Source organism: Hypomesus nipponensis, chromosome 21, assembly GCF_054491055.1.
Source record: "Hypomesus nipponensis isolate SF chromosome 21, ASM5449105v1, whole genome shotgun sequence".
In the NCBI taxonomy this organism is placed as follows: Eukaryota; Metazoa; Chordata; class Actinopteri; order Osmeriformes; family Osmeridae; genus Hypomesus; species Hypomesus nipponensis.
In genome coordinates this window covers 12,229,181-12,256,179 of record NC_140381.1, presented here as the reverse complement: position 1 = coordinate 12,256,179, position 26,999 = coordinate 12,229,181, and the positions used below count along the sequence as shown (strand labels likewise).

General features: G+C 39.5%; 2 protein-coding genes and 1 long non-coding RNA gene across 8 annotated transcripts in view; 2 read left to right on the top strand and 1 right to left on the bottom strand.

Moving 5' to 3' along the window:
- The first annotated feature begins 699 nt into the window (after window positions 1-699).
- On the top strand, window positions 700-7,933 carry LOC146238033 (uncharacterized). 3 transcript variants are annotated; one of them, XM_084686015.1, is made up of 7 exons: window positions 722-790; window positions 1,669-1,705; window positions 2,029-2,080; window positions 4,980-6,028; window positions 6,245-6,400; window positions 6,483-6,575; window positions 7,281-7,933. In XM_084686015.1, exons 4-7 carry the CDS (start codon window positions 4,997-4,999, stop codon window positions 7,587-7,589), a joined length of 1,590 nt encoding a protein of 529 aa, XP_084542141.1. In that variant the 5' UTR covers window positions 722-790; window positions 1,669-1,705; window positions 2,029-2,080; window positions 4,980-4,996; the 3' UTR covers window positions 7,590-7,933. The 3 variants fall into 3 exon arrangements, with proteins under 3 accessions (XP_084542139.1, XP_084542141.1, XP_084542142.1); XM_084686016.1 differs by having other exon boundaries at window positions 726-790; window positions 2,029-4,714; XM_084686013.1 differs by lacking the exon at window positions 2,029-2,080 and having other exon boundaries at window positions 700-790.
- A 636-nt stretch (window positions 7,934-8,569) lies between these two features.
- On the top strand, window positions 8,570-18,802 carry LOC146238032 (uncharacterized). Its single transcript, XR_014740666.1, has 6 exons — window positions 8,570-12,466; window positions 13,591-13,731; window positions 15,125-15,202; window positions 15,439-15,532; window positions 15,774-15,898; window positions 16,048-18,802. It is a non-coding gene; the product is annotated as an uncharacterized LOC146238032 (long non-coding RNA).
- Window positions 18,803-22,973: 4,171 nt separating this feature from the next.
- npepps (aminopeptidase puromycin sensitive) overlaps window positions 22,974-26,999 on the bottom strand; it is a 197,873-nt gene continuing 193,847 nt past the window's right edge. For all 4 annotated transcript variants that reach the window (XM_084684883.1, XM_084684885.1, XM_084684884.1 and 1 more), the window contains exons 21-23: window positions 25,276-25,431; window positions 25,121-25,168; window positions 22,974-24,977 (exon numbers count right to left, since the gene is read on the bottom strand). In XM_084684883.1, the coding sequence (XP_084541009.1) occupies window positions 24,831-24,977; window positions 25,121-25,168; window positions 25,276-25,431 (351 nt within the window). In that variant the 3' untranslated portion in view covers window positions 22,974-24,830. The remainder of the gene's footprint in view (window positions 24,978-25,120; window positions 25,169-25,275; window positions 25,432-26,999) is intronic.

Below are 26,999 nucleotides of genomic sequence, written 5' to 3'. Positions count from 1 at the left end.
TAGCATAACGTTAGCTTTTGGGCTAATAGCTCAGCCAAAGGAAAGCCGGTGTTGGTTCTATGAGCTGAGCGGACTATAAATATCAGAGTTGGCTAACGTTGAAAAACGTTAGATTTCTATTGTAAAACGCCTTAAAACATAAATTAATGTTTGTAAAAAAAAAATCGTTGGCAAGTGACCATGGTATAAGCGGGATAATGCCCTTCGAGGTGTCCAATATCATCTGATAACGGACTCCGCGGAAGCAACCTCCGCTGCGCGTCGGACGGTTCACGCCTCCGCATCGTCTGTTATCAGATGATATTGTACACCTCGTCGGGCACGAAAAATCAAATCTGTTTTAAAATAACGGGAATAAACTATATTAACAACATGTCATGTATGTGTGACATTTGCTTAACTTGCTGCAACAGGGCAGGCAACTCAAGCCAGTTCTCCCTGTGCTCATTCAATATAAGTCTATGGCTCACACTGAAAAAAAGGAAACTGGCTGGTTATTGAATTTACAAAACTTTAACATGTAATTTGAACAATATTGTTTCATGTTCCAAAGGTTAACGTGATTAAATCATGTACGATTTGCATAAAATTCAACAACTCAACAGTTGTTAGATCCAGTCGTGTTGTGATAACGTGATAAAATCTAGCCAAACTGATGTTGCACTCTATGGACTCGTGAGATCACGAGATAACGCGAGAACACAAGCCATCTGCCCGGGAAAAATAACGGCAGTTAGAGAAGACGTCAAATGAGAAGATGAAGTCTGTGTGCTGAGTTCATTTTGAAAAGGTAAGATTAAATCTGTTTTAATGCATCGAAATACTAACGAAACGACATACCTAAAGTAATCAGCAGCTTGTTCATCATATGCAGCAATATTTGGCTTATACATTTTTTATCAGCCTTTTAATGTCATGTTGGCTAACGTGCTGGTGTTAGCCTAGCTAGCTCTAGCTAGTTAGCTGGCACTTAATCACGGTGTTCTCAGTACCATTTGCTGCCCGTCGACTCGTGCACATAGTTTTAGTTTCACATTTTGCATCTGGCTGTCATGCCGATTGCCAATTATATTTCAGTTTTTTCGTCTTAAGTGGCTAATCGTAGGCACAAATGTCATGTGCGGCGTGAGGTAAATTACAGTCGATGCGTTGCTAAAGCCCCGGTAAAAAAAATGCCTATGATTTGTAGTTTCACATACAAGTATTTTTAAGTTGAGTTCTGTTTCCTTACATGCTCAAGTTGTCTGTTGTATAATGCTTTCATTGCTCTAGTTTTATCTGTATTGTCCTTAAATCATGGTGATCTCCCATGTGCAATGCGCCATTGTTCTGCACACGCGTGCCTGTGCGGAGGGTGCATACATGAAAATGTATCAGGGCAACTAACGTTCGCACTGTTCATATGATTAAAAATATAACATTTTATTGATATTTTATTGTATAGTTTATTTTAATCTAATTCCACTTAATATTGCTAGTTATGGACCCTTAGTATAGGTAGTCCTCATATTAAAATTGTTGATTCCTATGTGTTAAATGTTTGCACCTTACTGCCAAAGCAAATTCATTTTCCGTGCAAACTTTCATGGCAAATAAAACCCATTCTGATTAATGGGAAGTCTTTGTTTTGGTTCACCTCACTGATTCTAAATATTTTCTTTCTTATAGGATCCTATTTGAACAACAAATTCAATCAAATACTTTGGTAAGTTACATTTATTTTATTTTGTGTTGCTGTTAAAACCCCAAATACGCTTTTTAAAATGTATACTCCCCAAAATGATTGAAAGTTACAGATATAAAAATTTAGTATGTTTTTTTCTCATTTGTTTATACATGAAAATGGACCTACTCCCACAGACATTGCCATTTTAAACAACCTTTAACAGTATCAGAAACAGATGTCATCTTGGATGTGTCATTTGATCTCGGATGTAATAAGCAACATACGAAGGACAGACCCATGATCTTAAATTATAAGAAAAATTACTGTCAGTAATGTTGAGCTCGATATACTTTTTGTTACAGGGCTGGGTGGTTGGAATGTGGAGATGTAAGGGGTGTCCAGCAACTCTGTCAAGTAGGCATAAGCTTTTGCATCACTATAAGTTAAAGCATCCACATTTTGGACGTGGTTCTCGCTTTCCATGTACATACCTGCACTGTCCATGCACATTTAAGACGTGGAATGCCCTTATTGTCCACCAGAGTAAAATCCACTCAACAGAAGCCACTCACAAGGAGGAAGCGATATTCAGTTGTCACCTTTGTGCTGGTAGTGATTTAGCATCAGAGAGGGATTATTTTGCTCATATATACACACATCTCAAAAGAAATGAGACAGTCATATGTATGTTTATAGGCTGTGATTTTAAATCAAACATTTATTGTACGTTTAAATCACACAAAAACCGAAAACACTGCCATCATACGTTGGTTGATTTTAAACCTGGAGTAGTTTGTACTACTTGGATATCATCTGTGAATGAACTGGAGACAAATAGTCAGGAGTGTGTAGAACAGTCAGATACTGCCATTCCTTCAAATAGTTGTCATATTGAGGACTCACAGAAGGTCATAGAGCAAAGATTTGCAGCTGCTTTGCTGAACTTGGAGCATTTGGTCCATGTGCCATGCTCAGCTGTCGATGTTTTTTTAGGGGAACTCTATCATTTGATTGGTGCACCTGTTTCGTCATCTTGTGACATTGTAAGGGAAATATTTCATCAGCGAAACATCCCTGTCGATGAACTTATAATTAGAGAAACTGTTAATGCAATTTGTTTTGGTAATCCTGTGCAAAGGTCCATACAAAAAGGTGGCCCTCTAAGTACCGCATATCTGCGTCAGAAGTATTACAAGGAGAACTTCAGTGTTGTAGAGCCAGTTGAATACATTCTTGATGCAAAAAACAAACGCAGTTTCCAATATGTCCCAATATTGAAGTCCTTACAGCAGCTGTTAAGTAGAGGGGATATCATTGATGCAATTGTTGAGGGCCATCAAAGACAGGAGAGCACATATTCTGGCGTGTCATTTAAGTACAGGTCCCCAAGAGATGGTTCCCTATTTAAAGAAAATAGTTTCTTCTCTGGAGAAAAGCCAAGAATCATCCTAACCTTTTATGTGGATGACTTTGAAACTTGTAACCCCCTTGGCACCTCGCGGAAAAAACACAAGCTTTGTGCGGTATATTGGGTATTGGCTAACTTGCCTCCTGGGTGTCATTCTTCGTTATCATCAATCTACTTGTCAGTTTTGTGCAAATCCGATGATGTTAAAACCTATGGTTATGATAAAGTCTTTGAACCTCTCCTACAAGATCTGAAAACTCTGGAGGAGCTGGGTGTTTATGTCCCGCTGTTAGGTGAGTCAGTTAAAGGTACTGTATTCAGTGTAGTGGCTGACAACCTGGGAGCGCACGGAGTTGCAGGATTTTTGGAGAGTTTTTCGGTGGAACACTGTTGCAGATTTTGCACAGGAAAAAACACTGATTTTCAGTTACATTCTGTTGCATCTGGTGCGTTCAGTCTGAGAACAAAGGAGCTTCATCAAGCCCATGTCAAACAGGCCCAAGATACAGGTACACATTGTTGTGGGGTGAAAAAAGAATGCTTCTTCACAAAACACCTGTCTCATTTTCATGTAATCTTTGGCTATCCGCCTGATCTTGCCCACGATGTTTTAGAGGGTATAATCCCAGTCGAACTAGCTCAATGTTTAACGGTGCTTATATCCAGAAAGCTTTTCACATTAGGTGACCTGAACAATGCCATTCTGAAGTTTCCCTACAAATGGGTTGACAAGACTAACAAACCTCATGTAGTGTCACAAAGTTTTTCCAGCAGAAAAACGGTGGGGGGAAATGCTCATGAAAACTGGAGCCTGCTCAGGTTTTTACCTTTTTTGGTTGGATCACTTGTACCCGAAGATGAGCCTGCGTGGCTTGTTCTCATGGACCTGAAGGACATCACAGAGCTTGTTGTTGCCCCTGTGCATAGTGATGACTCACTTGCATTTTTAGAAGGTAAAATCGTAGAGCACCGGCAAAGATACAAAGAGTTGTTCCCTGACACCAGGCTGCGACCAAAACACCATTATTTGGAACACTACCCTCAGATGATTAGGCTGTTTGGTCCAGTTGTCAACCAGTGGACAATGCGCTTTGAGGCTAAGCATAGTTTTTTCAAGCAGGTTATCAGACACACAAGCTGTTTCAAGAATGTGCCCCTCTCATTAGCCTCGAAGCATCAGATGATGATTGCTTACCATCTGAGCTCACCATGTCTGAGCAAGCCTGACCTAGAGGTCTCAGCTGTATCCACTGTACCAGTAGACTTACTCAAAGAGGAGATAGCACAAGCCATCAGGCAAAAGTTCCCTGACACACCTGAGGTTCACCTCGCACAGTGTGTGACAACTAAGGGCATAACCTATAGGAAGGGAATGATACTGGCCCACAGAGCAGCAGGCGGATTGCCTGAATTTAGTGAAATTGACCAAATCTGTATTTTACATGTGAGTGTATTTTACATTGTGAAAGAGCTCAGTGGTTGGTACAGAGAGCATTATAGAGCCTTTGAACTCAGCCAACCACACATCAGTACATTCACTTTTGTGGCACCCAGTGAACTCAGTGATACTTATCCACTTGTTGAGTACAAGATTGGATCAGTCCGCATGGTGACTTTAAAAAGGCATATAGAAATACAAGGTGAGCTAGCAACGGAGTTGGAGGGGTATGATGATTTGCTTTTGTCTACGTTGGTAAATAAGGTTATGTTCTTAATATTTCTGACGGTCCCCACAGTGCAGGCTTTTCTTTCCAAAACTTTGAGAATTGGTTGAAATAGTAGATTTTTTATACTACAATATTTATCTAATGCAATACTTGTTCTAACCCACTATATTTGTTAATTGTATCACAGGGTGTCCGCAGATCCTAAACATGTCTGAATATTTTGTGTGTGTGTTTGCAGAGTAAACGGCTGTGAAGATGGGGACTCCTGTGATCCTTAAGGTCTACTTGACTGATAACAGCTGTCAGAGGTTGACTCTCCCCCATGGACTCCCAGCATCTGTTGATGAACTTGTAGAGAATGTGAAGAAACAGTGTGGACTTCAGGACAATTTTAGACTTCAGTTTATGGATTCCTTGTTCGGAAATGAGTTCCTTAACCTCACCTCAATGTCAGAAGTACAAGACAGAGGTACTCTTAAAGTAATTGACATGTCAAGACCCACCACTATGCAGCATGATGATGAGAGGTCTACAGTTCTCAATCCAGCCTTAAATCCACAAGCATTCAGTCCTTCCTGGGACTCTTCATCCCTTTCAGGTGGATCTGTAGATACAGATATACTGTCATCCAATGAGTCAACAAGCTCACGGTCCACTTGGCCTGCTGTCTTTCATGTGCCCAAGTTCTCCTACGATTCCGAAATAAAACTTCAGCAGGCAAGTTTAGCTTGTATTGAAAATGGCACAGTACTTATTCCAGATCCGAAGTTGAAGTCGGCCATTCTTGACAGTTTGGTGCAGGAAATTGTGCAGTATAAAGTCTATGTCACTGATAAGGAGATGGAACAGGTAGCCCAGAGTCTCATCAAGACACATCCATGTTTAACAGAGAAGGGGTCCTCTTCTGGATGTGGTGGGTGGAAGACCAGTTTGAAATACAAACTATCCAACTACCGCACACAATTGAGAAAGCTAGGCTGCCCAGAAGTGACAGTGAACTCTTTAAAAAACAAGCCTACTGGGAAGCGCAGTGCAGCCTTTGGTGTCAAAAAGGCAAAGAGAGCAGAGGTGAATTTTTGCCCAACATATCCATCAGCAGAAACTGAGGAAAGTCTGGAGGCCATGCAGAAAGCTCTACTCTTGGATGTAAAAAAAAAAGACAACAGAGAGGTTGTAAAACTCAAGATGGAAAAGACTTTTGCACACAGAAGACATGAAGTTGTTCGTGATGCACCAATGGTGGAGGATTTCATGGCAAGTTGGCCTGCTCTGTTTGACGTCAGTGAGGTAAGGCTTATCTCATGCTGTTTTTTTTATTTTTGGTTTTCTGTTGATATAAGTAAAGTCTTGGATACAGTGGCAAACTGCCAACATGCCTGATTGTATATTATCCGTCTGTGCTTTATCACTCAGGACTGTCCTGGTCTACTGTATGTGTGATGGCTTTATCCCTGATGATTACCATTTTAACCTAATTCCTTTGTGCTTATTATCTGTTTTCAGATCAACGCTGAATTCAAGAGAATCACCACTGTCCCACTACAATCAAAGTTTCTGTCTCAGCTTGACCTCCACTCTGACAAGCTGGTGAAGCTGTTCAAAAAGAGAGGAGGACAGCTAGGGGAAAAACTCAAAACAATCAATGCACAAATGGCTGATGTAAGTAGGCAGGGTACACCAGTAGTTGACTTCAAAATGAAGCAAGTGCTAAACTAAGAAGCTAATCAAAAAAATATTTCAGTGTGATGATATAGATGCCGGACGAGAGTGTATCATCAAGGGAATCTGTATCTACATGGGTGAAGATCCAGAAAACCTTGTGAAGCAATATGTGGTATGTGTTGTGTGCTTACAACTCCCTTTTTGTTCTCCTGATTGATCACTTGGGCTGAAATGATTCATAGAAAATATATTGATTTATTATTTTGATAATCTATTAAAATTACCTGTTTAATAGCATTATACAATCAATATTTAAAGGTCCTGTGGCATGAAAACTTCACTTTATGAGTTTTTTTGCCATTAATATGAGTTCCCCTACCGAAGCATGGCAGTTTGCCCCGCCTCTCTCCTCCTCCATTAGCATTTAAAGCTACAGACACAGAAACGGCACGTCCTGAGGAAAGCTCATTGTGGGACTGCTCGTAGTGGCTGTAATTCTGCTCCAAGGCTGAATTTCGGGAAAGAGACTTCGGATACAGTATTAGGGGACCACTAAGGCCTGTCTAAAAGCATACAAAACAGCATGTCATGGGACCTTTAACAAATCTGAAACATGACTTTAAACTGGCTAGTTGTGATGGCTATGTGATTATTTTCAATGTGTTTTCTTTATAAGTCATTGACTATTTAACATTTGTCACATTATTTAAATAAACAAGAAAACATCCCAAGTTTAATTGGTTAAATTAATTGTAATTACAACACTAGATATCTTCCCACACTCAACTACTGCTCTGTCAAAAAAAAATTCTCTGTGATTTAATGGTTAATAATTTGTTTCTCGATTGGTCTCATTTACTGGCCCTTTTTTTTACAGGGCATGGGTGAAGACGCCATCAACGAGGCCATGGAAGACACCACTATGGGAATTTATGTTCTGAAAGAACATGCTTGTGATGAACCAGAGAACATCGGCATTGTCCTTGAAGGCATCAAGGTGTTGCAAGAACTGGACAATGTAGCATTAGCGGTTGCAATGCTTTTTGGACTAATGTATGCTCTGAACTTCAGCTACCCTGCTGACCTTCGTTATACCTTTGAGGTCATTCAAAAAATTCTGATGGAACTCGATGGAGAGAAACTTTCGAACAAAGCACTTGTTCTAAAAAATAGGCTCTTACAGTAAAAGGGTCAGAGAGACTCTTCCGTCAGCCAAACGGTGTAGTTGTTCCTAAAACCATTGTTTAGGCTAGTTTTGTTTGTTTGAATTATCTGGACAGGATTTGCATATCTTTTTTTTTCTTTCTAGAAAACTGGCTCTTTTATTAAGACTTAGCTGTCAACAATAAACCTAAAGGCATCTTTGGTACTGCTATACCAGATGAACCGCTTTTTCCAATTTTAAGAGAACATTGTTCTCTTTGTGTTTATTCCTCAGGAAAAACCTGAAGTTACCCTTTAAGCTTCTTCTTCTTCTGTATTCTAAATTGTAATACACACTTTGAGTACAAAACTCTGACTGCCTTTTTTGTCAATGCAAATCATTTCAACATACAACTGTATTTACACACACACAATAAGGAACCGATGGATACAATACATTTGGATAGAGCTAACTTACAAATCATGTTAGATTTAAAGACCCCACTCGGGTACCAGGGACATGATGCAATTGCCTTAAAGTTACATAATACCTTCACATAATACTAGCTTTAAGAAATTGAGTTGCTGTTACACTCTAAAATCAGGTATCTTGGACATGATGAAATTACTTAACATTACACAATATATTCATATTACTGTAACGTAAAAATACTATGTTAAATTAACACAATTTTAATAGACAGTCTGAAGTGAATAAAACGTGTTGGTTTGACAATAAATAAGTAATAAAGAGAGAGAGAAAAGGTGTGTCCGTTAGCCACATTCTGATCATGTGGGACCGATGTACACATTAAAATCAAGTAAATTCAAAAGACTTTTTTTTTCAGTGCATTCAGCTCCATGTAAATCGGCTATCGGCAAATGTGAACTATTGTGCTCGTGCCCTGTTAGTATCCGCAAGCACATTTGCAGGCAACCTTTATTGACGTAGGCAAATAAATGGGGTGCTAGTTTACACATTTCGGATTGGTCTCAAATTTAGCAAAAATCGGGATAAATTATTCTATGAAAAAGCTAGTAGTATGAGCCAGGTTCGAGAATCGAACAAAAATTATTGGGGGAGATAGTTTTGTAAATGTTGACTGGAGTTAATAGAATAAAAACGACCGGAAGAGTCGGAAACCTAACCGTAATGCAATACCACCTACATCCACCGGGGCCGTTGCTTCAAGCCGAGGGGCGAAGGGTGGGGGCTTGGCTAACAGTCAGGGTAGCTAGCCTAGACCTTGACACCATTTCGTTTCAAGTGATTTAGCTACAAGAGCATGTATCGAAGTTAAATCACAAGCTATTTTAATGCAAGGGTAGTACATATCATTCAATCAAACTGAATAGTGGGTGAGTAATTTTGGTGAAATAACATGGTAGACCTAGCCTACTTAAATGTACTGTATAAGTGTAGCCTATCGAGTTAGGCTAGGTCTAGTAGCTATGTAGGTTAAAGTCCATATGGCAGGTTATACACCACTGTTGATTAATGGGTACATAAAGCACTCAAGATATGTATATTATTCAAGAAATCTCAAAATTGTGTCTCAAAATGGTGTTTAGGACCAATTTTTGACGTTTTTTGTGTTAGCATTAGCATATTAGCGCAATTCAGCGATGACGTCACGTTGGGGAGTCGTGGAGGAGAGTAGCCTCAGTCTAGTACTAGAACTATGGCGATCTACTGCGATGAAGAAGAGGTGGCAAGAACGACTAATGTATATGATGGCCCGCAGCCGTATAATTTTGAACCAAGTCGACCTTATGGCCGTCAAAGCCAATTAAATGGATTGCTCATTGTACCAAGGAGAATGAGTGGCGAGTTGATAAAGTCTCCCGGTGAGTTGCTATCATTTAGCAACGCAGCAACGACACCTGGAGCTCGTCTATGAACAGCAGTGCACATATACAATTTATTTTGACTGTCAGTGAATAGCACCGAGTGGAAGTCAACGTTTTCTTTATACCTAGTGATCATTCAGGGCCTGACATTAGCTTTTTGAGGCACTACACTAAGAGTTCCACTGTTTCATGCACAGGTCACGTCCGGGTAAAGATTGTGCCTTTGACCAACGAAGATGAGCTGTAATAATATAGCCTACAAATGATAACAATTGAGCTGTTTAAAAATCGTATTTGTTACATTAAACATTTACACAATTTCTGCAGAATAAACACGTTCTGTTACGTACTGTATTGCATCTTCGTCCCAATATCTCTAGCTACAGACCGTGCAGCTAATTTGATGCCCACTTGAACGGGGGCTTACTTGAAAGAGGAATTATTTACTGCGTCTTCTCAGTTACATAATATGTGCTTTGAAATACTGTGACTTGCTAAAGTAGGCAAATGGCTAAAACATAACATTTTATAATAATTTCAATCAATCAAACAGCTGCAAGACCCAGTGAAATGTTAGAATCAATGTCTATAGCATCGCTAAAGAGGAGAGAGGGTATAATTTCTGGGGAAATTGTATTGTGTGCTTGCTTGCGTCGGTTGCAAATGGGTCAGTTTATTATGAAACAAGCCGAACCCCCTTTGATACATACAAGCTTTTCTAACAACGTTGTCACCGGCAGTATTTTTCAGATGGAATCGCGATTCAAACAGTGTACCAACTACTAACTGAAAATATGCCCGCAAACACGTAAATAAGCTGGACATTTATTTAGGGGGAAATTGCAAATTCAAAAGAAGTTTGCTGGAAGCGATCATTATCAGTAAATAAGCCAAAAGCGACAATTTCTGTCGGTCTCAGTCGAGCAAGCTGGCCTAGCTGCTGTTGCTAGCCAAAGTTCACTGAATGTGCTGGAAATGAAAACGTTTCTTTTGACAGAAAAACCTGTGGCATTGAAGACAGTGACACACCACACTAGCTTGAGTTTAAATACATTATTTAATGTGACATTACTTACTGTACATGCAAGTCTTGAGTTTCTTAAATGTATGATGCTGCCACTACAAGGCAAGATACGATACTACCATTGTAGAACTACTTACTGTGCAACTGTCTATCCAGCCTAGCACATCCAAGAAAGTCGTATCTACTGCGTTGTCTCAGTTAAACTATCAGGGCTTGTAAACACTGTCACTTGCTAAACAGCTGCAAGAACCATTGAAATGTTATATACTGCCACTGCTAGCAAACTAACGTTAGCTAGCATCGCTAACGACATTGGCTAACTCAACTTCGGTAGGCTATCCTCAGTCTTTGCAAGTTGGCCAGTGCAAGTAACATAGCTTTTTTTTGTTTTTTTTTAGAGTTTTAACTTGTCCAGTGGGTCAAGTACATTTCTCTTCCACTTGCCCTACAAAAAAATCCACTTAGTTACCTCTAGTAGTAATAGTAGTACAGCAGAAGACATCATGCTAGCTATGGGCTAGCTATTTTTTTTACTTGCCAGTCCCACCTGTAAAATCCCCCCAATATCATCGCTAATTAAATATTTTCCCCGACGTTGTAAACACATTTCCGAGATGTCCCAAGTTTTGATGGTACTAGCAGAGCCCATATTAGACATTTTCTGGTACTAGCCTAGTAGTGTTTATTTCCAATGGATTTCAATGGCCTTAAAGCAGACATTTGTCTGTTGTCTCCCCAACGTGACGTCATGCAATGCATTGTGGGGGAAAGAAGAATCATTGCAAAAAGTTGCAACTTTTTTGTATTATATTACGTTTTGTGACACCCAACAACATGAAATACAATGGATAACAGTTTAAATGTTTATTACCAACAACCAAATAGTGCAAATTCGTTGGAAAAATCAACCTGCCATATGGCCTTTAAGCTTGCTACGGAACCTAGGTAATTAGCTAGCATGAGAAGCTAAGAATGGCGCGCATAGTTGCTAGTCGAAACGTTTTCTTGAACCAATTTTTTATTGGATATTTACTTGAAACATTTGATATTAAGTTTACTGAAAAAAGACAAGCCCCCCCATTTCAGAAAAAAAGTATTCCTTTTATAGTTCATTTCATTTTCTAAAGGAAATGTGATGAACTTTGCAGGTGGCAATGGATTTAAAATAATACGAGGAAAGATAGTTCAAGGATTTAACTAGACGGCAAACTCAAGGAGCAATTTTAAGTTAATATAGTTAGTTTGAACTATTGTTAACCATATATTGTCTTTCAGAATTTAAAGATGTTAGTAAAGGTAAAGTATGAGAACGCCAAAAAAATCATCAGACTTCCAGATGGCTTCACACACGCGGATTTCATTAAAGAAGGTGATTTGCATTCAATGGCATATTTAACTGTATATTTACATTATTCTTATCATTCAGATTATTAATTAGCATGTTTCTGTGCAGTTCAGAGTAAGTTTGGCCTACCGTCTGACACAGTGCTTCACATATGTGATGACACTGAAACTGAGGTAGAGGAGGATGTCCTGCAAGAATTACTGAACGAAAAACCTACCCAGACAGCATTTACATCTGTGCCAGATCCGTTTTCGAATCAGCAGATTCGCGCAGCAGTCGCACTCACAATGCAGATCTGCACCAAATGTGGGCCAGACGTCTATAGCAATTCTGTCTGTGACATTCCGTCCGGCGGGTGCGGCACCGATCCGGGCCAGCAGCGCAGACCAGACGCGCCACAACTGAATCGAGTCCGCCCGGTGGGTGCGGGCCGGATCCGGGCCAGCTGCTCAGACCAGACGCGCCACAGCTGAATCGAGTCCGTCCGGTGGGTGCGGGCCGGATCTGGGCCAGCTGCGCAGACCAGACGCGCCACAACTGAATCGAGTCCGCCCGGCGGGTGTGGGCCGGATCCGGGCCAGCTGCGCAGACCAGACGCGCCACAACTAACGGAACGCTTAGTAGAGCCTGCCACTCTATCTGACTTATGCAGAGTGTAAGGCAAGCTGCACCGTTTGATTGTTGAGATTTGTGATTGTTGGTAAGTGCATTATTAGTAAGTAGAAATGTAAAAGTAAACTGGTGTTGATGTCATGTAAGTCTGTTAAATATGTATTTTAAATATAGAAGTTTCCAAACTGTTTACACATTATTCTGACAACCTCAGACGTACGTGCTAGACAAGCTAGTAGCATAGCTACCGTAAGGTTAGCTGGTACAGTAGTACTGTATAGGTTCTTTAAAACATCCACAACTAATGTGAACATCAGGCCAAATCGGGGATCTTTATTATCCACCAAAATTGCTGAATATCGTGTCCATTGTGTGTTAGCTGCAACATCGTAGACCATGTTAGCACTAGCCACTTTATTGTCTGTAGCTAGCGTTGCTGCTGGTACTACTACACTGTGATGATCGCTGCTAGCTACTGCTAGCGCCCACTTCCCAATTCCAAATACATTAACTAGTTCGGACGTCAGTACCATATCCAAAGTCTCACTGTATTATACACATTTAGGTTAATCTTCAACATCAACACACTATGAACGTATTACCGCAATAGTTATCTAAAGCACCATGGTCAGGGTTAGGGTCCCGGTCACACCCAACTGGTGGTCAATAAGCGTGTGCAATGTTCACATTTGTTTTGTTTTTTTAATGTGTGTACCGGGAAAATGAAATAGAAAATGAAATGAAAATGAAATGTTTAAATTAAATGTTCTCTTGTGCCTGTTTAAAATAAAACGTTTGAAAATTATAAATTGTGTGGGTATTTGTTTGGCCATTAATTTTCTGATAGTATGAATCACAGAGCAGGGCCAGATGAGCCCCTGATATGAGTCGCGGATCTGGGCCAGATCCGCACCACACGTCATGGCATTAATAACTGTACTGGGCCAGTTCTGGCCCAGATCTGTCTCTGATCCGTAATTCCGACCTGTTCCGGTATTGGGCCGTTGGAAAGGATGAGCCCGGCCCAGGTCCGTAAAGCGGATCTGGGCCAAATGGTAATGAAGACCTGGGCCAGATCTGGCCCAAACACATTTTGCTGTCTGGGTAACCTGATGTTAACGGTCAAAGACCAAAATGGAGGTATGCTGTCATGCACTGGCCTTGTTGGTATAGGCTAGTTGTGTGGATGCCTCCTTTAATCATCCCTTACAGTTTCAGATACTTGGTGGAGCTCCTGCACAGATACTGTGTCGCTGTCGAGCCACTCAAGTGATCAAGATAGAACACCTAGTCGCACAGAACGTCCTCAAGAGACCCAGGACATCAGATGAATCAGCATCTGAGGCAAAAGAGGTAATCTGTACTTTGTTCTAATAAGCTTTCATACATTTATACATTCTGTATTAGGGCTGCACGATGAATCAAATTTTAATCACGATCACGATTTCGGCTTCTCACGATCAAATTCGCGTGATCGAGCGATATTTAAAATGCGTCATTCCGTTCATACAACGCTCCGTATCAAAGTTTTTTTTTTTGCAAAGCCAATCTAGCGCTCCGTAAACCAATAGGTGCGTTCGACATCGGCTGTGGCTGCATGAAATGACCAGCGAGAGTTGCCGCTTGCAGTCGGGGAGGAGTTATAAACGGCTCCTTAAGTCGGAAAATTTGTCATTTTATGCATTGGGCATAAATGCATAAAAGGGCATTTATGCAAAACTCCTTCTCGAAGCTGCAGCCGGCTGCGGCGCTGCGTGGAGTCGAATATTCCTAATGTCTGTTCACGTGCCTCCATGAGCCAGTCAGAGTTGTTCCCTGCACCATGCAGCTCAGTTTCTCGATGTAGACGGTTACACAAAGTAACGTGAAGAGAATTCCGCAACAGATAGCAGTCCGTCATAAGGCTGCTATCTTTACAAAGAAAACAAAAAAAACTACCTGTGACCTGCCTTCGCTAATCCCTAAAGCCCTATTTTAGAAACAATATAAGTTTAGATAGCTTGCAAATACAGAGGATAGCCTACCGAAGTTGAGTTAGCCAATGTCGTTAGCGATGCTAGCTATAGTTTGCTAGCTGTATAACTTTTAACTGGGTCTTGCAGCGCTGCTTGATTTACTGAAATTATTCTGAAATGTTATGTTCTGCTAGCCATTAGCCTACTTGAGCTTGGCACAGTTTTCCAAAGCCCTAGTGTAACTGAGACAACACAGTAAATCATTCCCCTTTCAAGTAATAAGCCCCGTTCAATTGTTGAGCATTAAATTAGCTGCAGGGTCTGTAGAGATCTTGGGACTATGCCACTCGAGCGAACACAGATCTATGTTTTGCTCATGCAGAATTCGGTTAAATAAAATTGGTAAAATAAACGTAATGAGTGGAACAAAGTGGCATTTTATTTTGTGTGAGTTTTAACTTGTCCAGTGGGGCAAGTAAATTTCTCTTCCACTTGCCCTACAAAAAATCCACTTGTCCCGGACAAGCCTTAATGTCGAGCCCTGCCGTATTTGTTTTTTATTGATTATATATTTTGAGTTTTATTCATATCCATTATGCAGGTACAATGCAATGTGACAATAAAATTTGATTAGGTTTAAATCAACAAATAATCGTGATAATTAATCGTGATCTCAATATTGATCAAAATAATCGTGATTATCATTTTGGCCATAATTGTGCAGCCCTATTCTGTATGTGTTACACACTAAATGTGCTTAAAACATATGATTTTAATTGTTGTTTTTGAAGATGGTCCTTGCTGTCCTCAAGCAGAAAGCAGGGGGAGATGTTATCCTCACAGAGTACAACAATAAAACCAATGCATGGGTACGTTTTCTTTTTTTTTTACAGGAACCAATGTGGCTCTAAAGTAAAATTCCTCAACTTAAAAAACGGATTAATGTAAAACAATCTTAAAAATTAATAGAGCTGGACATAATTTGGTAAACCACGAATCTTAAGGAATGTTTCAAATTGTTTTAAGGTACTGGTATGTGTGGCAAATATGACTGGATGTGTCTAATTTCTAAGGGCGTGTGGGGTTTTCTTTGTTCCCGTTTAAGGAGAATCCCCACAAAGAAGCAGAAAGAGCAATATGCTCTTGGAATTGTAACACTTTTCCCATCATTCAAAGATCCTTTTTCAAAGAAGGGCTATGTAAGTACTTAACTAACATGTTTCACTGCATTTATAAAAAGTACAGTCTTCCCAGAACCAAAGAGCATCTTACACATTTCCAGTTTTCTCCAACAACCAATAACGTCTCCTACTGACTACCATCTTGCCAGGGTTGGCGAAACCGTTAGTTGGCAGCTCTGCTAAAATGCATGCACAGGTCCTAACATTCAATTTGGAAAAGGTCTGGATGTCATTCTTAATGTATTAATTATAATTTCAGACTGGGACAGTGATATGTCTACGCTGCTTTTGCTGATTCATCTTCTTCCACCCCAATCTGGAGTGAAGAGGGATCTGAAGATAAGTGCAGTGGATGCAGCCAGCAGGATTATTGTGCATCACAAGGTATCAATTGTGTGCTATAGCTTCTCTCCTATGGTTTCATTAGAATGCAATGTTTTTTTGCCTTCCATATGAGTGCCCTTTTTTTTTTTTTGTCAAACCTGACACTATATATTAATAATAAATACAAAATCTTTTGTTTCTCCATATAGTCATGCAACAGCATAGATGAACACATGTGCCAGAGGAAAGGTCGACAACCGTATCTGCTTGCTGTAGGAGGATCACCCCGCCAGATTGACCAGCACTACATAGCTCTTGACCAGAAGCTCATTCCTTGTCAGGCGGGTGGTTCCCTTTCTGCCTTTGAGTTGTTCAAAATCCACTTTTGCTTCAACTTGATGTATGATGATGCTCTTCTTCACTTTCATGCAGACGGTATATAAAATTGACATTGGGAAAACCAAAGAATCGCCTTGAGTTAAAGAACTTCGTAAAAACTAATCAACTAGGTTAAACAATCCAGCATGTTTTCTTGTTTTAAATGCCAGTACACTTTTGAAACCAGCCAGTTCCTTGTTACTCATTTACATTTGAACATGTTTTTTATCCCAACAAGAGTTTCAAACTAATGTGTTCACAGCAAACATGTAGAAAGCAATTTGCTGGATTTCGTAAACATTTAGATTGTAGTCATCAGGTAGATCAGACTTGTGTAAGTAGCCTGGCTGTTGAGTTAAATGTTCCTTCTGATGACTCGTCAAGGCTTGATTTCTCTGAGTCGAGTTCTGTAGTTCAAGACTCATCCCATTCAGGGAATTTTGAGAACAGTGGGGAAGGTCTCAATACAGAGAACATAAAAGACATGTGTGCAGCAATTGTTTCAAAGATACAGAGAAGTGGTGCATCCAGTAACAGTCACATCGATTGTTTCAGATTTGGAAGAATTTGCAATGGAATGCATTCCCAAATTAAGCAAACTGTGTTATCAGTCATTCCAGATAGTGTTCCTTTGAAACCAGCAGTTGAGCAAACATTGGAAGATTTTCAAAACCCATTTTCTGGTTTAAACTCAGAATACAAACAAGTGAAGTACTTTGGTGAGAAATGGGGTATTGTTGAACCTCTAGAAATTGTTTTAGGTCTTAGGTATGACACGAGAAGTAATGGGACAACTGGCATGTATAGTCAAGTTCCAGTGAATGACACATTTATGTATGTCCCTATACTGGAAACCTTAATTTATATTCCGAAACCCTGAAATTTCTGAGATGATAAAAGCAGACACCTCAACCAGTGACGATATCTATAGGGATTTTAATGATGGGGCTTACTTTAAGATGCATCCACTGTTCTCCAAATTCAGTAATGCTTTACAGATCCAGTTATATTATGATGACTTTGAAACCGCTAATCCCCTCGGCTCAAAGCGTTGTATTCATAAGTTGGGGGCTTTGTATTTTGTTTTGCGGAACTTGCCACCAAAATTTAACTTTGCTGTTTTGAACATCCATTTAGTATCTCTGTTCCATTATCAAGACTTAAAGAAATATGGTTTTGATATGATTCTGGAGCCTTTGATTGCTGACCAAAAAAAACTAGAAACTGATGGCGTTCATTTGCCAATATCCTCTGAAAAAGTGCATGGTACAATAAGTCAAATAACTGGAGTCAATCTTGGAATGCATTCTATACTTGGCTTTTCTGAGTCCTTTAGTGGGCGACACTACTGCCGTTTATGTTTGCTTGATAAGAATGATGCCCAAGATGTCTTCTGTGAGGACGATCCTAGAATAATCATTTGTGACAGACAATCTTTTGAGATGCATTGCCAGACCCTTGAGTCAAATCCAAGCAATCCTGTTTTTGGAGTAAAAAGAAATTCATCTCAACAATTTTTCATGTGTGCCACCATTTTTCTTTTGACATTATGCATGACCTGCTTGAAGGAGTAGCTCCATATGAGCTTAAGCTTCTTTTCAATTACCTAAGTGACCATTACATATCAAAGTAAGATCTACTCTCTCGAATCTATGCATTTGATTATGGTTATCTGGAATGTAAAAACCATCCAACCAATGTCAATTTGGACAGTCCTAACAAAAGCTTGGCACTGAATTCCATTCAGTGTCTGTGTCTTGTAAAAAATGCACTTCTGATATTTGGAGATATTGTAACTACAGAGAATACACACTGGAACCTTTTGCTATGTTATTGCAAATAATGAACATTATTTTTGCCCCAAGCATTACTTATGGGATGACCATATTACTAAAGCATTTGATTAAGGAGCACCATCAGCTTTTTAAGAAACTGTACCCACATCATACTTTGATACCAAAACACCATTTCATGGTACATTATCCATCTTGTATTAGGAACATAGGCCATCTTTTGCATACTTGGAGTATGAGATATGAAGCAAAACAAACTTTTCAAGAACTGTCTAAAGAATTTCAAGAATTTTACAAAATCGCTTGCCAGTAAACACCAGATGTTAATTGGAAACCATTGGGACACACTAACATGTAATAAAAAAGAATACGGCCCTGTGTGTTTGTTTTCTCTTAAAGACAATGAAGAATTGGCAGACTATCTTGAAATTAATGTAAATGACAATGTGCATTGCACTAACTGGGTCAGGGTTGATGGAACAGAATACAGAGTTGATCTTATTGTCTGCAATGAGATCAAGCATGATGTCCCAGTGTTTTTCAAAATCTCAAATCCTTTTACTAAATGAATGCATCTACTTGATTGTGTATCCATTAAGAACTGATTATTTTTGTGAACATTCAGCATTCAAAGTTTGTTATAGCAAGGAAAATGAAATGGTCATCAAACTTAGTGATTTGCTTTTTTACAAGCCTTTTGATTTGCAGTCTGTTTATGGGTCAGATGACAGCATGTATATTGTGCTTTCTCATTGTTTGATTGCTTGAACAACAGAATAAAAGTGGAAAAGTGTCCATTCTTGGCTTGTATTAATTTATTTTAATGTATTAAGTCATTTTTGTTGTGGGTAGTGGATATTATCACTCTGGTGTAGTGTTATAGAAACACTGTCCAGAATTGTGTTTAACTCTAAAAAGGGATATTATCACTCTGGTGTAGTGTTATAGAAACACTGTCCAGAATTGTGTTTAACTCTAAAAAGGGATATTATCACTCTAGTGTAGTGTTATAGAAACACTGTCCAGAGTTGTATTTAACTCTTTAAAGGGATATTATCACTCTGGTATAGTGTTATAGAAACACTGTCCAGAGTTGTATTTAACTCTTAAAAAAAGATGTTATCACTCTGGTGTAGTGTTAAATAAGCACTGTGTAGAGTTGGGTATTTAACACTGTTACTGTCAATCTAGTAACTCTGTTGTAGAGTTAAAACTGTTACACTAGTGTGAGTGTTAAATTGACACTGCTCAGTGAGAATTATATAAACACTGTGATAGTTAGAATTTACACTTACAAAGCCAATTTAACACTACTGTTTTTACTGTGCAGTGGGTCCCTCCCGAGGACCAGGGTTGGGAACCACTGATCTACCCCTTACCCTTGGAGAATCCAGTTGTACGTTGCAGGAGTTGGTGGAGAAGGGCAAGGAGGGCCCGTGAACCGTTTGCTATTGCTACGAATGTGAGAGTCCGGAAAAGAGGGTTACGACTATGTCAAGAGTGTTACTGCTTGACAATACTAGAATTGTACTGGACTAAGAAGGTTTCCGCTATTTTGCTTAAGTGTGTGCTATATCAATATCAACATGATTGTTGCTCTATCCCGTGTATCAGGTCCCTTTGCAACCAGATCATTGTCTCGGCTGTGGAGAACCCAAAGACGGGGTTCCAAATGCCATTGCTGGGGCTGGCTGACCAGGACGAGGAGGCGGTGGTTGGTCCGGGCCAGTGTCGGGTAAGTTACTTCAAAAAGTAATTTATTACTAATTACTTCATCCATATTGTATTTAAATTACTTTTGTAATTACTCTGTCTGAAAAGTTATTTAATTACTGAATAAGTAAAGTAATGCATTACTTCTCACAATCCCTATAAACCTTGACTGGATAGACAACAGAAAGGAAAGTCTTTCAATAATGAAATACAAGTCAAACTTGGAACAGTTTTAGCCTTTTACCTTTTTAAAACATAGCCTACTAATACTTAACATTTTAGTAACATGTGTAACCTTCTTTCATCTTTAGTTACCAAACAATATGTGCATAACACAAAAAGCTTAGCTTTAAGTTAAACATGACATCACAGGATTCTAAGGTACGCAGCAGTAGCATCTCTTCCTGCAATCTAGTTTGCAATAATTTTTAAGCTCACCTTTAAACAGTTTCTGCACTGGCGATGTAAAATCAGGTGTTGCTGAGGTGTTATCTGTCGATGCCAAAGTATATTCCAAACTTTCATGGTGATTAAAACAATTTCTGATTCTGATTCTGATGAACATGGATCACTGAAAACTGTTCGTCGATGCTGCCTTGTGAGGTGCTTCAGTAGGTTACTTGTGCTAGCCGCAGCCGCGTATCGTTTTTTCTCCCCAGGACATGCAGCTTGCACTTGACATTAATGTCCTTGTTAACCTGTGACAAAAAGGTAAAGTACTTGGAATATTTCCATTTGGTAAAACAGCTAGAGCTACTTGCTTTCGCCGAGTCCGAAGCCTTCCACTTCAAACCGCTAGAGCCTGCGCTTATGCTGCCAAAACTCGCGTCTCCCGTTCAACTGCACTACAGCTAACGATTTAAAGAGGCAGCGTTCACTTTTACCCTAAAACAATACATTTAGATTTTAATTCAATATTGATTTTTACAGAACGGTTTGACTAATTTACAGTAGGTATGTAACGCAAGTACATTACAAGTAACTGTAATTAAATTACCTAAAAATGAACAGTAATCCCTTACTTTACTTTTTCAGTGGATAAGTAATTTAATTACAGTAACGTGTTACTTAGTAATGCGTTACACCTAACACTGCTATGTTGATTGATCTCAGGTGTTTTCAGAGATCAAAAGAGGGATTAAAGAATAAATTGTGCTTATTAAAGTTATGCATTGTGCTTATTAAAGTTATGTCTTATGAACTTAGAAGTTTGCTTAGGCTTAAACATTGTGTCTCACACAGGGTGTGGGGAACAGGCTGTATTTTGTGTCTTAATCTCTTCGTTTCAGAAACAACCTTGAAGCCGGCACCTGAGCAGGTGGGACGCGCCAGCAAGAACAACTCCCTGGTGCATGAGAAAGCTCAACAATCTTTTCATCTTTTTATCTTACTGTACTGTATAATAGAGGTCTTCAACCTTGGTCCTCAGGGACCCCCTGCCCTGCACGTTTTAGATGTTTCTCTGCTCCAACACACCTGATTCTAGCACCCCAGTGGCGGTGCTAGACAAATTTCACTGGGGGCCAGTGTATAATCAGAGGGGCACATTAAAAAACGAAAAAGAAATGATATTCAAACATTACATTTAGTCATTTAACAGACGCTCTTATCCAGAGCGACTTACAGTAAGTACAGGGACATTCTCCCCGAGGAAAGTAGGAAAGTAGGGTGAAGTGCCTTGCCCAAGGACACAACTTCACGTGCACCGGCCGGGAATCGAATTGGCAACTTTCAGATTACTAACCCGATGTTCTACCCGCTCAGCCACCTGACTCCTCATCTCTCTCAACACCTTGATATGTTTCTCTAACTTTTTTATTTACTGGGGCAAAAAAAGGCTGCAATGTCCCTTCCTCGTTTCATGATGACTACTAGAAAAGAAAAACGAGTAAAAAAAAGTAAAAAAAATATATACAGTCAACTGGCCTGTGTAGGCCTCCGTTTTTCCTGCATAGAGAACAATTTGGCGTGCGGCAAAGCCGTTTTCCCAAGCACCAATGACAAATCCCGAGGGCCAAAGGCAAAAAAGTTTATATATTAATTGTTTATACTAGTGGTGGGCATAGATTATTTTTTTTTAATCTAGATTATTCTCACTGTAATCTTGGCATTAATCTAGATTAAAATGGTTTATTTGAATTCCGCCGAAGGCATTCAGAATATGTGTGTTACCCAAATAATGACTAAAAGTAAGTCTTTGAGAACAGGTTTCTCAAAGCAGGTGGCGCATCTCCTGTTTCCAAAATGCATCACAAACTGTTTGAGAAAGTTGTACTAGGATAATTGGTGATGAAAATAAACTATGTTCAATAAGATGTACTTGTGTTTATGAACTTTATTCGATTAGTTAGCTTGGCTGATAGAGCTCCGCTGCCCGGCTTGCCTCGGTTGCACTCAAACATCGTAGTTTGACGACGACTCTTCCCCTGCTCTACATCAGTGCTGGGCCCGGCATCTTCCGCATTAGGTAAGGGATGCTTCGCGTTTAGATGGTATTTGAGACTGGAAGAACTCCTACAGTAAACTAATTCTGCATAGCACAAGGTGCTAACAACCTTAGTCTTGTTGAGGTTTCCATTGGGAAGCTTCTTAAAAATACATTTTCCCTGAACCAAGCCAGGCGGTTTCATAGCTGCATCCATGTTAGCACGTTACGTTTGATGTAATAATTTCTTACAAAAGGCATACACAGGTTTGAAGACTCGTTCTCGCCCCTTACAGCGCAATTCAGCGAGGTATACATCCGTGCTAAAATATCCAGGTGAAAGTCATCATAGCTTGCGTAGTACAGACCCAGCTCCCAATCCAACTTTGAGAATAGATTAACGGCAATATTTTTTTTATTGCCCAATAAGAGTCTTGCGTTGACGCAGCACGTTAACGCCAGTAACGGCCCACCACTAGTTTATACACAGCATCTGTGCAAATTTGTCACTCCATTGTTACACAATTTATATATAATTATATACACAATTTAGAACTTAACAAGAAAATGTATACTGAAATTGGAGCAAGGACAGTCTTTGGACAGAATCTTTTTTTTTTTTTTTTGTGAAATCAACATTTTGTAGAGAGTTGCATCTGTCTGTTATTCAGTAATTCCATTCATTGGATTAACACACCTCGCCTTTTGCTCCAATGAGACCATTATATTTCCATAGAGTAGATGATAAATGAGTGCCCAACATCTAGACACATAGGTTTTCATTAAAATACTACACCACACAATAATTAGGAAATCTTGCCCGTAGTTAATTGATATTGTTACTTTATTGTACTGCATCTTATCTTTGGCAACACTGTCACAGCTGTCCTGCCAGAAATACTCTCCTATTTTGCAAATCAGTCATTTACACATTGTTTGAAGAATTGATATTAACAATATGAAAAGAGTAACACTTCCCCAAACCCCCCTTTTTTTTGCGCACAAAAAGCCCACACCGCAAGTTTCTAACCTGAAATATAATGTAAAGACTTCTTCCCATCATCTACGTAATATTTTATTCTCAATATGTATATTTTAATTGTTATGTACAGTGTCCATATTAAAGTTATCTAGAACCATTTGTAATCTATTAATTATCATGTTCCTATCTATAATGTGTGTAAGATCATATAAAAGATATTACACTGGATTAAGAATTGTTCAATAACAAACGTGTTTCCAGGCATGCACACTCACACCTCACTCAAAATCAACTGTACTAATTTCACATTGTTTGTTTTATCATCATTTTTTCATTTTAATGAACACCAATTATATCTTTAAACAAAAAGCACAAAAGATGTCCCAGGGAGAGAGTCAGACAATTATTTGGACAATCTTTTCCGGTTAGTTTTCTATGCCACATCAGTTGTAAATTCCATATATAGATATACTCGTTCAACAAGTCTACGTGAAGATCTGTCATATTAGAAACAATACATACTTTGCAGTGGACTCACTAAAACCACTTAAGTGTAATAATTATTGCAAACCACTTGACCAATTTAAGGCTTCAGAAATCAATAGCAGAGTGAGAAATAGCCTGTCACTTCAAACAAAGTCCAAACTAGCAAAAGATGGACTGTTTAGCAAAAATCCTAAATGGGTATCAAGCAATATAATCTCACACTATTGGCCAACAAGCAGTGTTTGTACTCTTGTACTCTTTTCAGAATGCTAGGTTTAAAATTCTAACATTTTAATAATCCTTTACTCTATATCTTATGAAACCAAATGTCAACATTTCTTTTTACAGAAGAAACTTTTGTATATGCTGATTTTGTTGTATGCTCTCATTGGCAAAGCGACTGTTTGGGGGGGGGGGGGGGGTTGTGGTAATATAAATTAAATGCTAGGACAGGGTGATTAATGAAGAGGAGTGGGATGCTGGTTAGTTAAACCATTAATATCACTAGAATCCCAAGCAAAAATGCTTGTATTATACAGCATACAATACAGTACCATGCTACCAATGTTTTTCCTAACTGTTTAGTCGAGATGAAAAATCAGTGCCATTGCCAAAAGTTTATAACTGCCAGAAAAAGTATTATGATAATACCACGTACTATTATCAACCCCATTCTGCCCTGGTACCATTGACTCTTATACAATCAAAAAATGTTTGAAAGGAGGGATTTTTTTAAAACTCATATATAATAACTGAACACAACAAAAAAGCAACACAGGATATACCATACTATAGGCTTTAGAATGAGTGATAGCAAAGATATGATAACAACTGAAATTCACAATTTACAAACTACAACAAAGCTGTGTGTGCACAAGTGTCTGTAATTGTATAGGAGTGTTGTAAAGGGAGTATGTATACCCCTCTTACATATACAGTAGGTCTTCCAGTAACTATTCTTGCACATGTATTGTTTCCTAAGGGCAGAATGGGGGTAAATACATTCCTTAATAGACTGACATAAATCAGCTCTGTTGTTAAGCTTTAAGTTTCCAATGCCTAGGGAAGTTATTGGCCTGATGTTTTTTCTTCTGAAAAATATAACCTGCTTTTAATGAGCTGGCATTCCCTCTCTGGATTCGCCGGGGCTGGCGCTATGGGAGAACTTGGTGCTGAGTAGGGGAAGAGAAGGAGGGAAATGGTGCGAACAGGAGTTCAGACTGGGGCCCCTTTCCGCTGCAGTAGATACTGGTGGATGTCGTCAGCATCACGCTTTAACCAGGCAGCATTGAGGAGAATGTTCTCACAGCACTGCTGTACTGTGCGCTCTGCTGCTGGAGCATGGTGACTCTCAAAGAAACTCTGGAATATAGAAGTCAGCATCAGTATACCACAAAGTGCCTTTATTGTAGATTTTGTATGACAAAATTGTCAGAAGCATAAAAAGCCCTTCATGAGTAAATATAAAACAAAATCAAACAGTATAGTTGCTGAAAGAAGCTCACCTTCACTTCAGCAGCTATCTTGTCAACGGCAAATCCATCCACAGAGAGCTGCAGGTCAATAAAACACAAATTAGTTCTAACGGCACTATATTAAGCAGCAAAAACATTTCACAATGAGCAGTTGTAACAATTCAATGACAAATGTAGTAGTTTACCTTGATAAGCCGTGATATGAGAAAGCCACCCTGGTAACGGTTGTGAAGCTCCTGCCAGTTATCCTTGACGAACTTCCAAGCAGCTTTCCGTCCGTGTTTACTGCTCCCAGCGACACCCCCAATAACAGAAACTGTGTCCTGGGGACGCACTTCCTCCTAAGTGATGGATGGAAAAATCGCTTTTTTAACACTGGCAACATGCATGTCAAATTACAGTTTGGAACTCTAATTGCTCTAATAGAATCAATAGTCATTGATTACATTCACATTTTTCATTGGTGGCCAAGCCGCGAAGCCACCTTAAGTGTTTCTACGTATTCTTATTATTATTATTGGGGTGTGCTTGCCTTCGGCGTGCATAAACCATTGTTATCTCACATATATATTTATTTATTATTTTTGCCCCCCTAAGGATCAGTCAATATTTGGATGTGTCAAAATGTTCGTCTTGGTCTTGATTGCGTTGCTTGTTTTGGGATTTACGTTCTGTTGCACAGTTTAGGAGGTTACAACGTTTTTGTGGCGACAAAGTGCCTTTTGTCAACGAAGGGTAATCTGTGCTAGCTACGTCACCACTTCAGCAACGACGCGTGGATACAACGAGATAGAGACTTTCTAGCTCACAAATTGGAGTTTGGATTACGATTGAAAAATACCACCCCAAAAAAATCACAACCATTTGGCTTTGTAGAGAAAGCGATTTCGAGTGGAACTGCAATCTCGGATTTTGGGATTTAGGTCGTGAAAGTCTTTGAAATTTGAGCGAGTGCGGGTCGGCCGTGAGACCGCCTAGTCTTTTAGGCGGCAGCCATGCTAGAAAGCGTCATAGTAGTATTTTTGTAGCTAATTTTATAGTTCAATATTACACTAAAAAACTGGGGAGGGAAATTTTATGACGATATGACTATTGTGAAAACAGCCAGGTGGTGAGATTTTAATGTAGGTTGCTGTAAAAACTTTGATTTGTTTGCTATGTGAGAGCCCTGTCAGCCTCCATTTACGATTGCGGCAGCAACAACAGTGTTGTCAACGTGTGTTGACACTCGTCGACAACAGTGTTGTCGATCTGCGTCTGGTGAGTATTTTCTTAATTTCGTACCAGGGTCAATTCTACATCCAAATGGGCAGCAGTGTTTTAAAGATATGGCGATTGCTAAGACAGCCAGCGGGTCAGCTTTTGTTGTTATTTGTGTAAAACTAGTAATTTGAGTGAGACCGCGTCTTGTTTTGACGTTAGCCTCAGAGTCACAGACTCGGCTTGCCCACTGGCAGTGTGTAAGTAGTAGGCTACAGTTTTGTCTTCAATGCCACAGCTATGGCTAAACTTTATTATGTCTTATTACACGGATGTTCTTAATGCTGTAGAATGCTCCATTCACTTGAATGCGGCTTCCCAACGTTCTGCGGTGAACAATTTTCTCATATTGAGCGTATAGCGTCCTACTGGAGTCAACACAGAGAGCGCTGCATTGACTGCGTGTGATCAAGGCTGTAGTATATTATTGAGTTTAGCTAAAACTAAGTCTTTTGGGTAGAGCTAAAGGGTCAGCAGTTAGATAACCAGTTCAAATTGGTCAAGGAGTAGCTAGCCAGTGAGTCAGTTTCGGTTTCAGGGTACTCAGGGTATTCTTTTGTTTGACAGTAATTGGGGGCGTTGTAGAATTAGGTTTAAAAGCCGTAGCCGCCTGGAATCAGCTGAGAGCGTATAGCGTCCTACTGGAGTC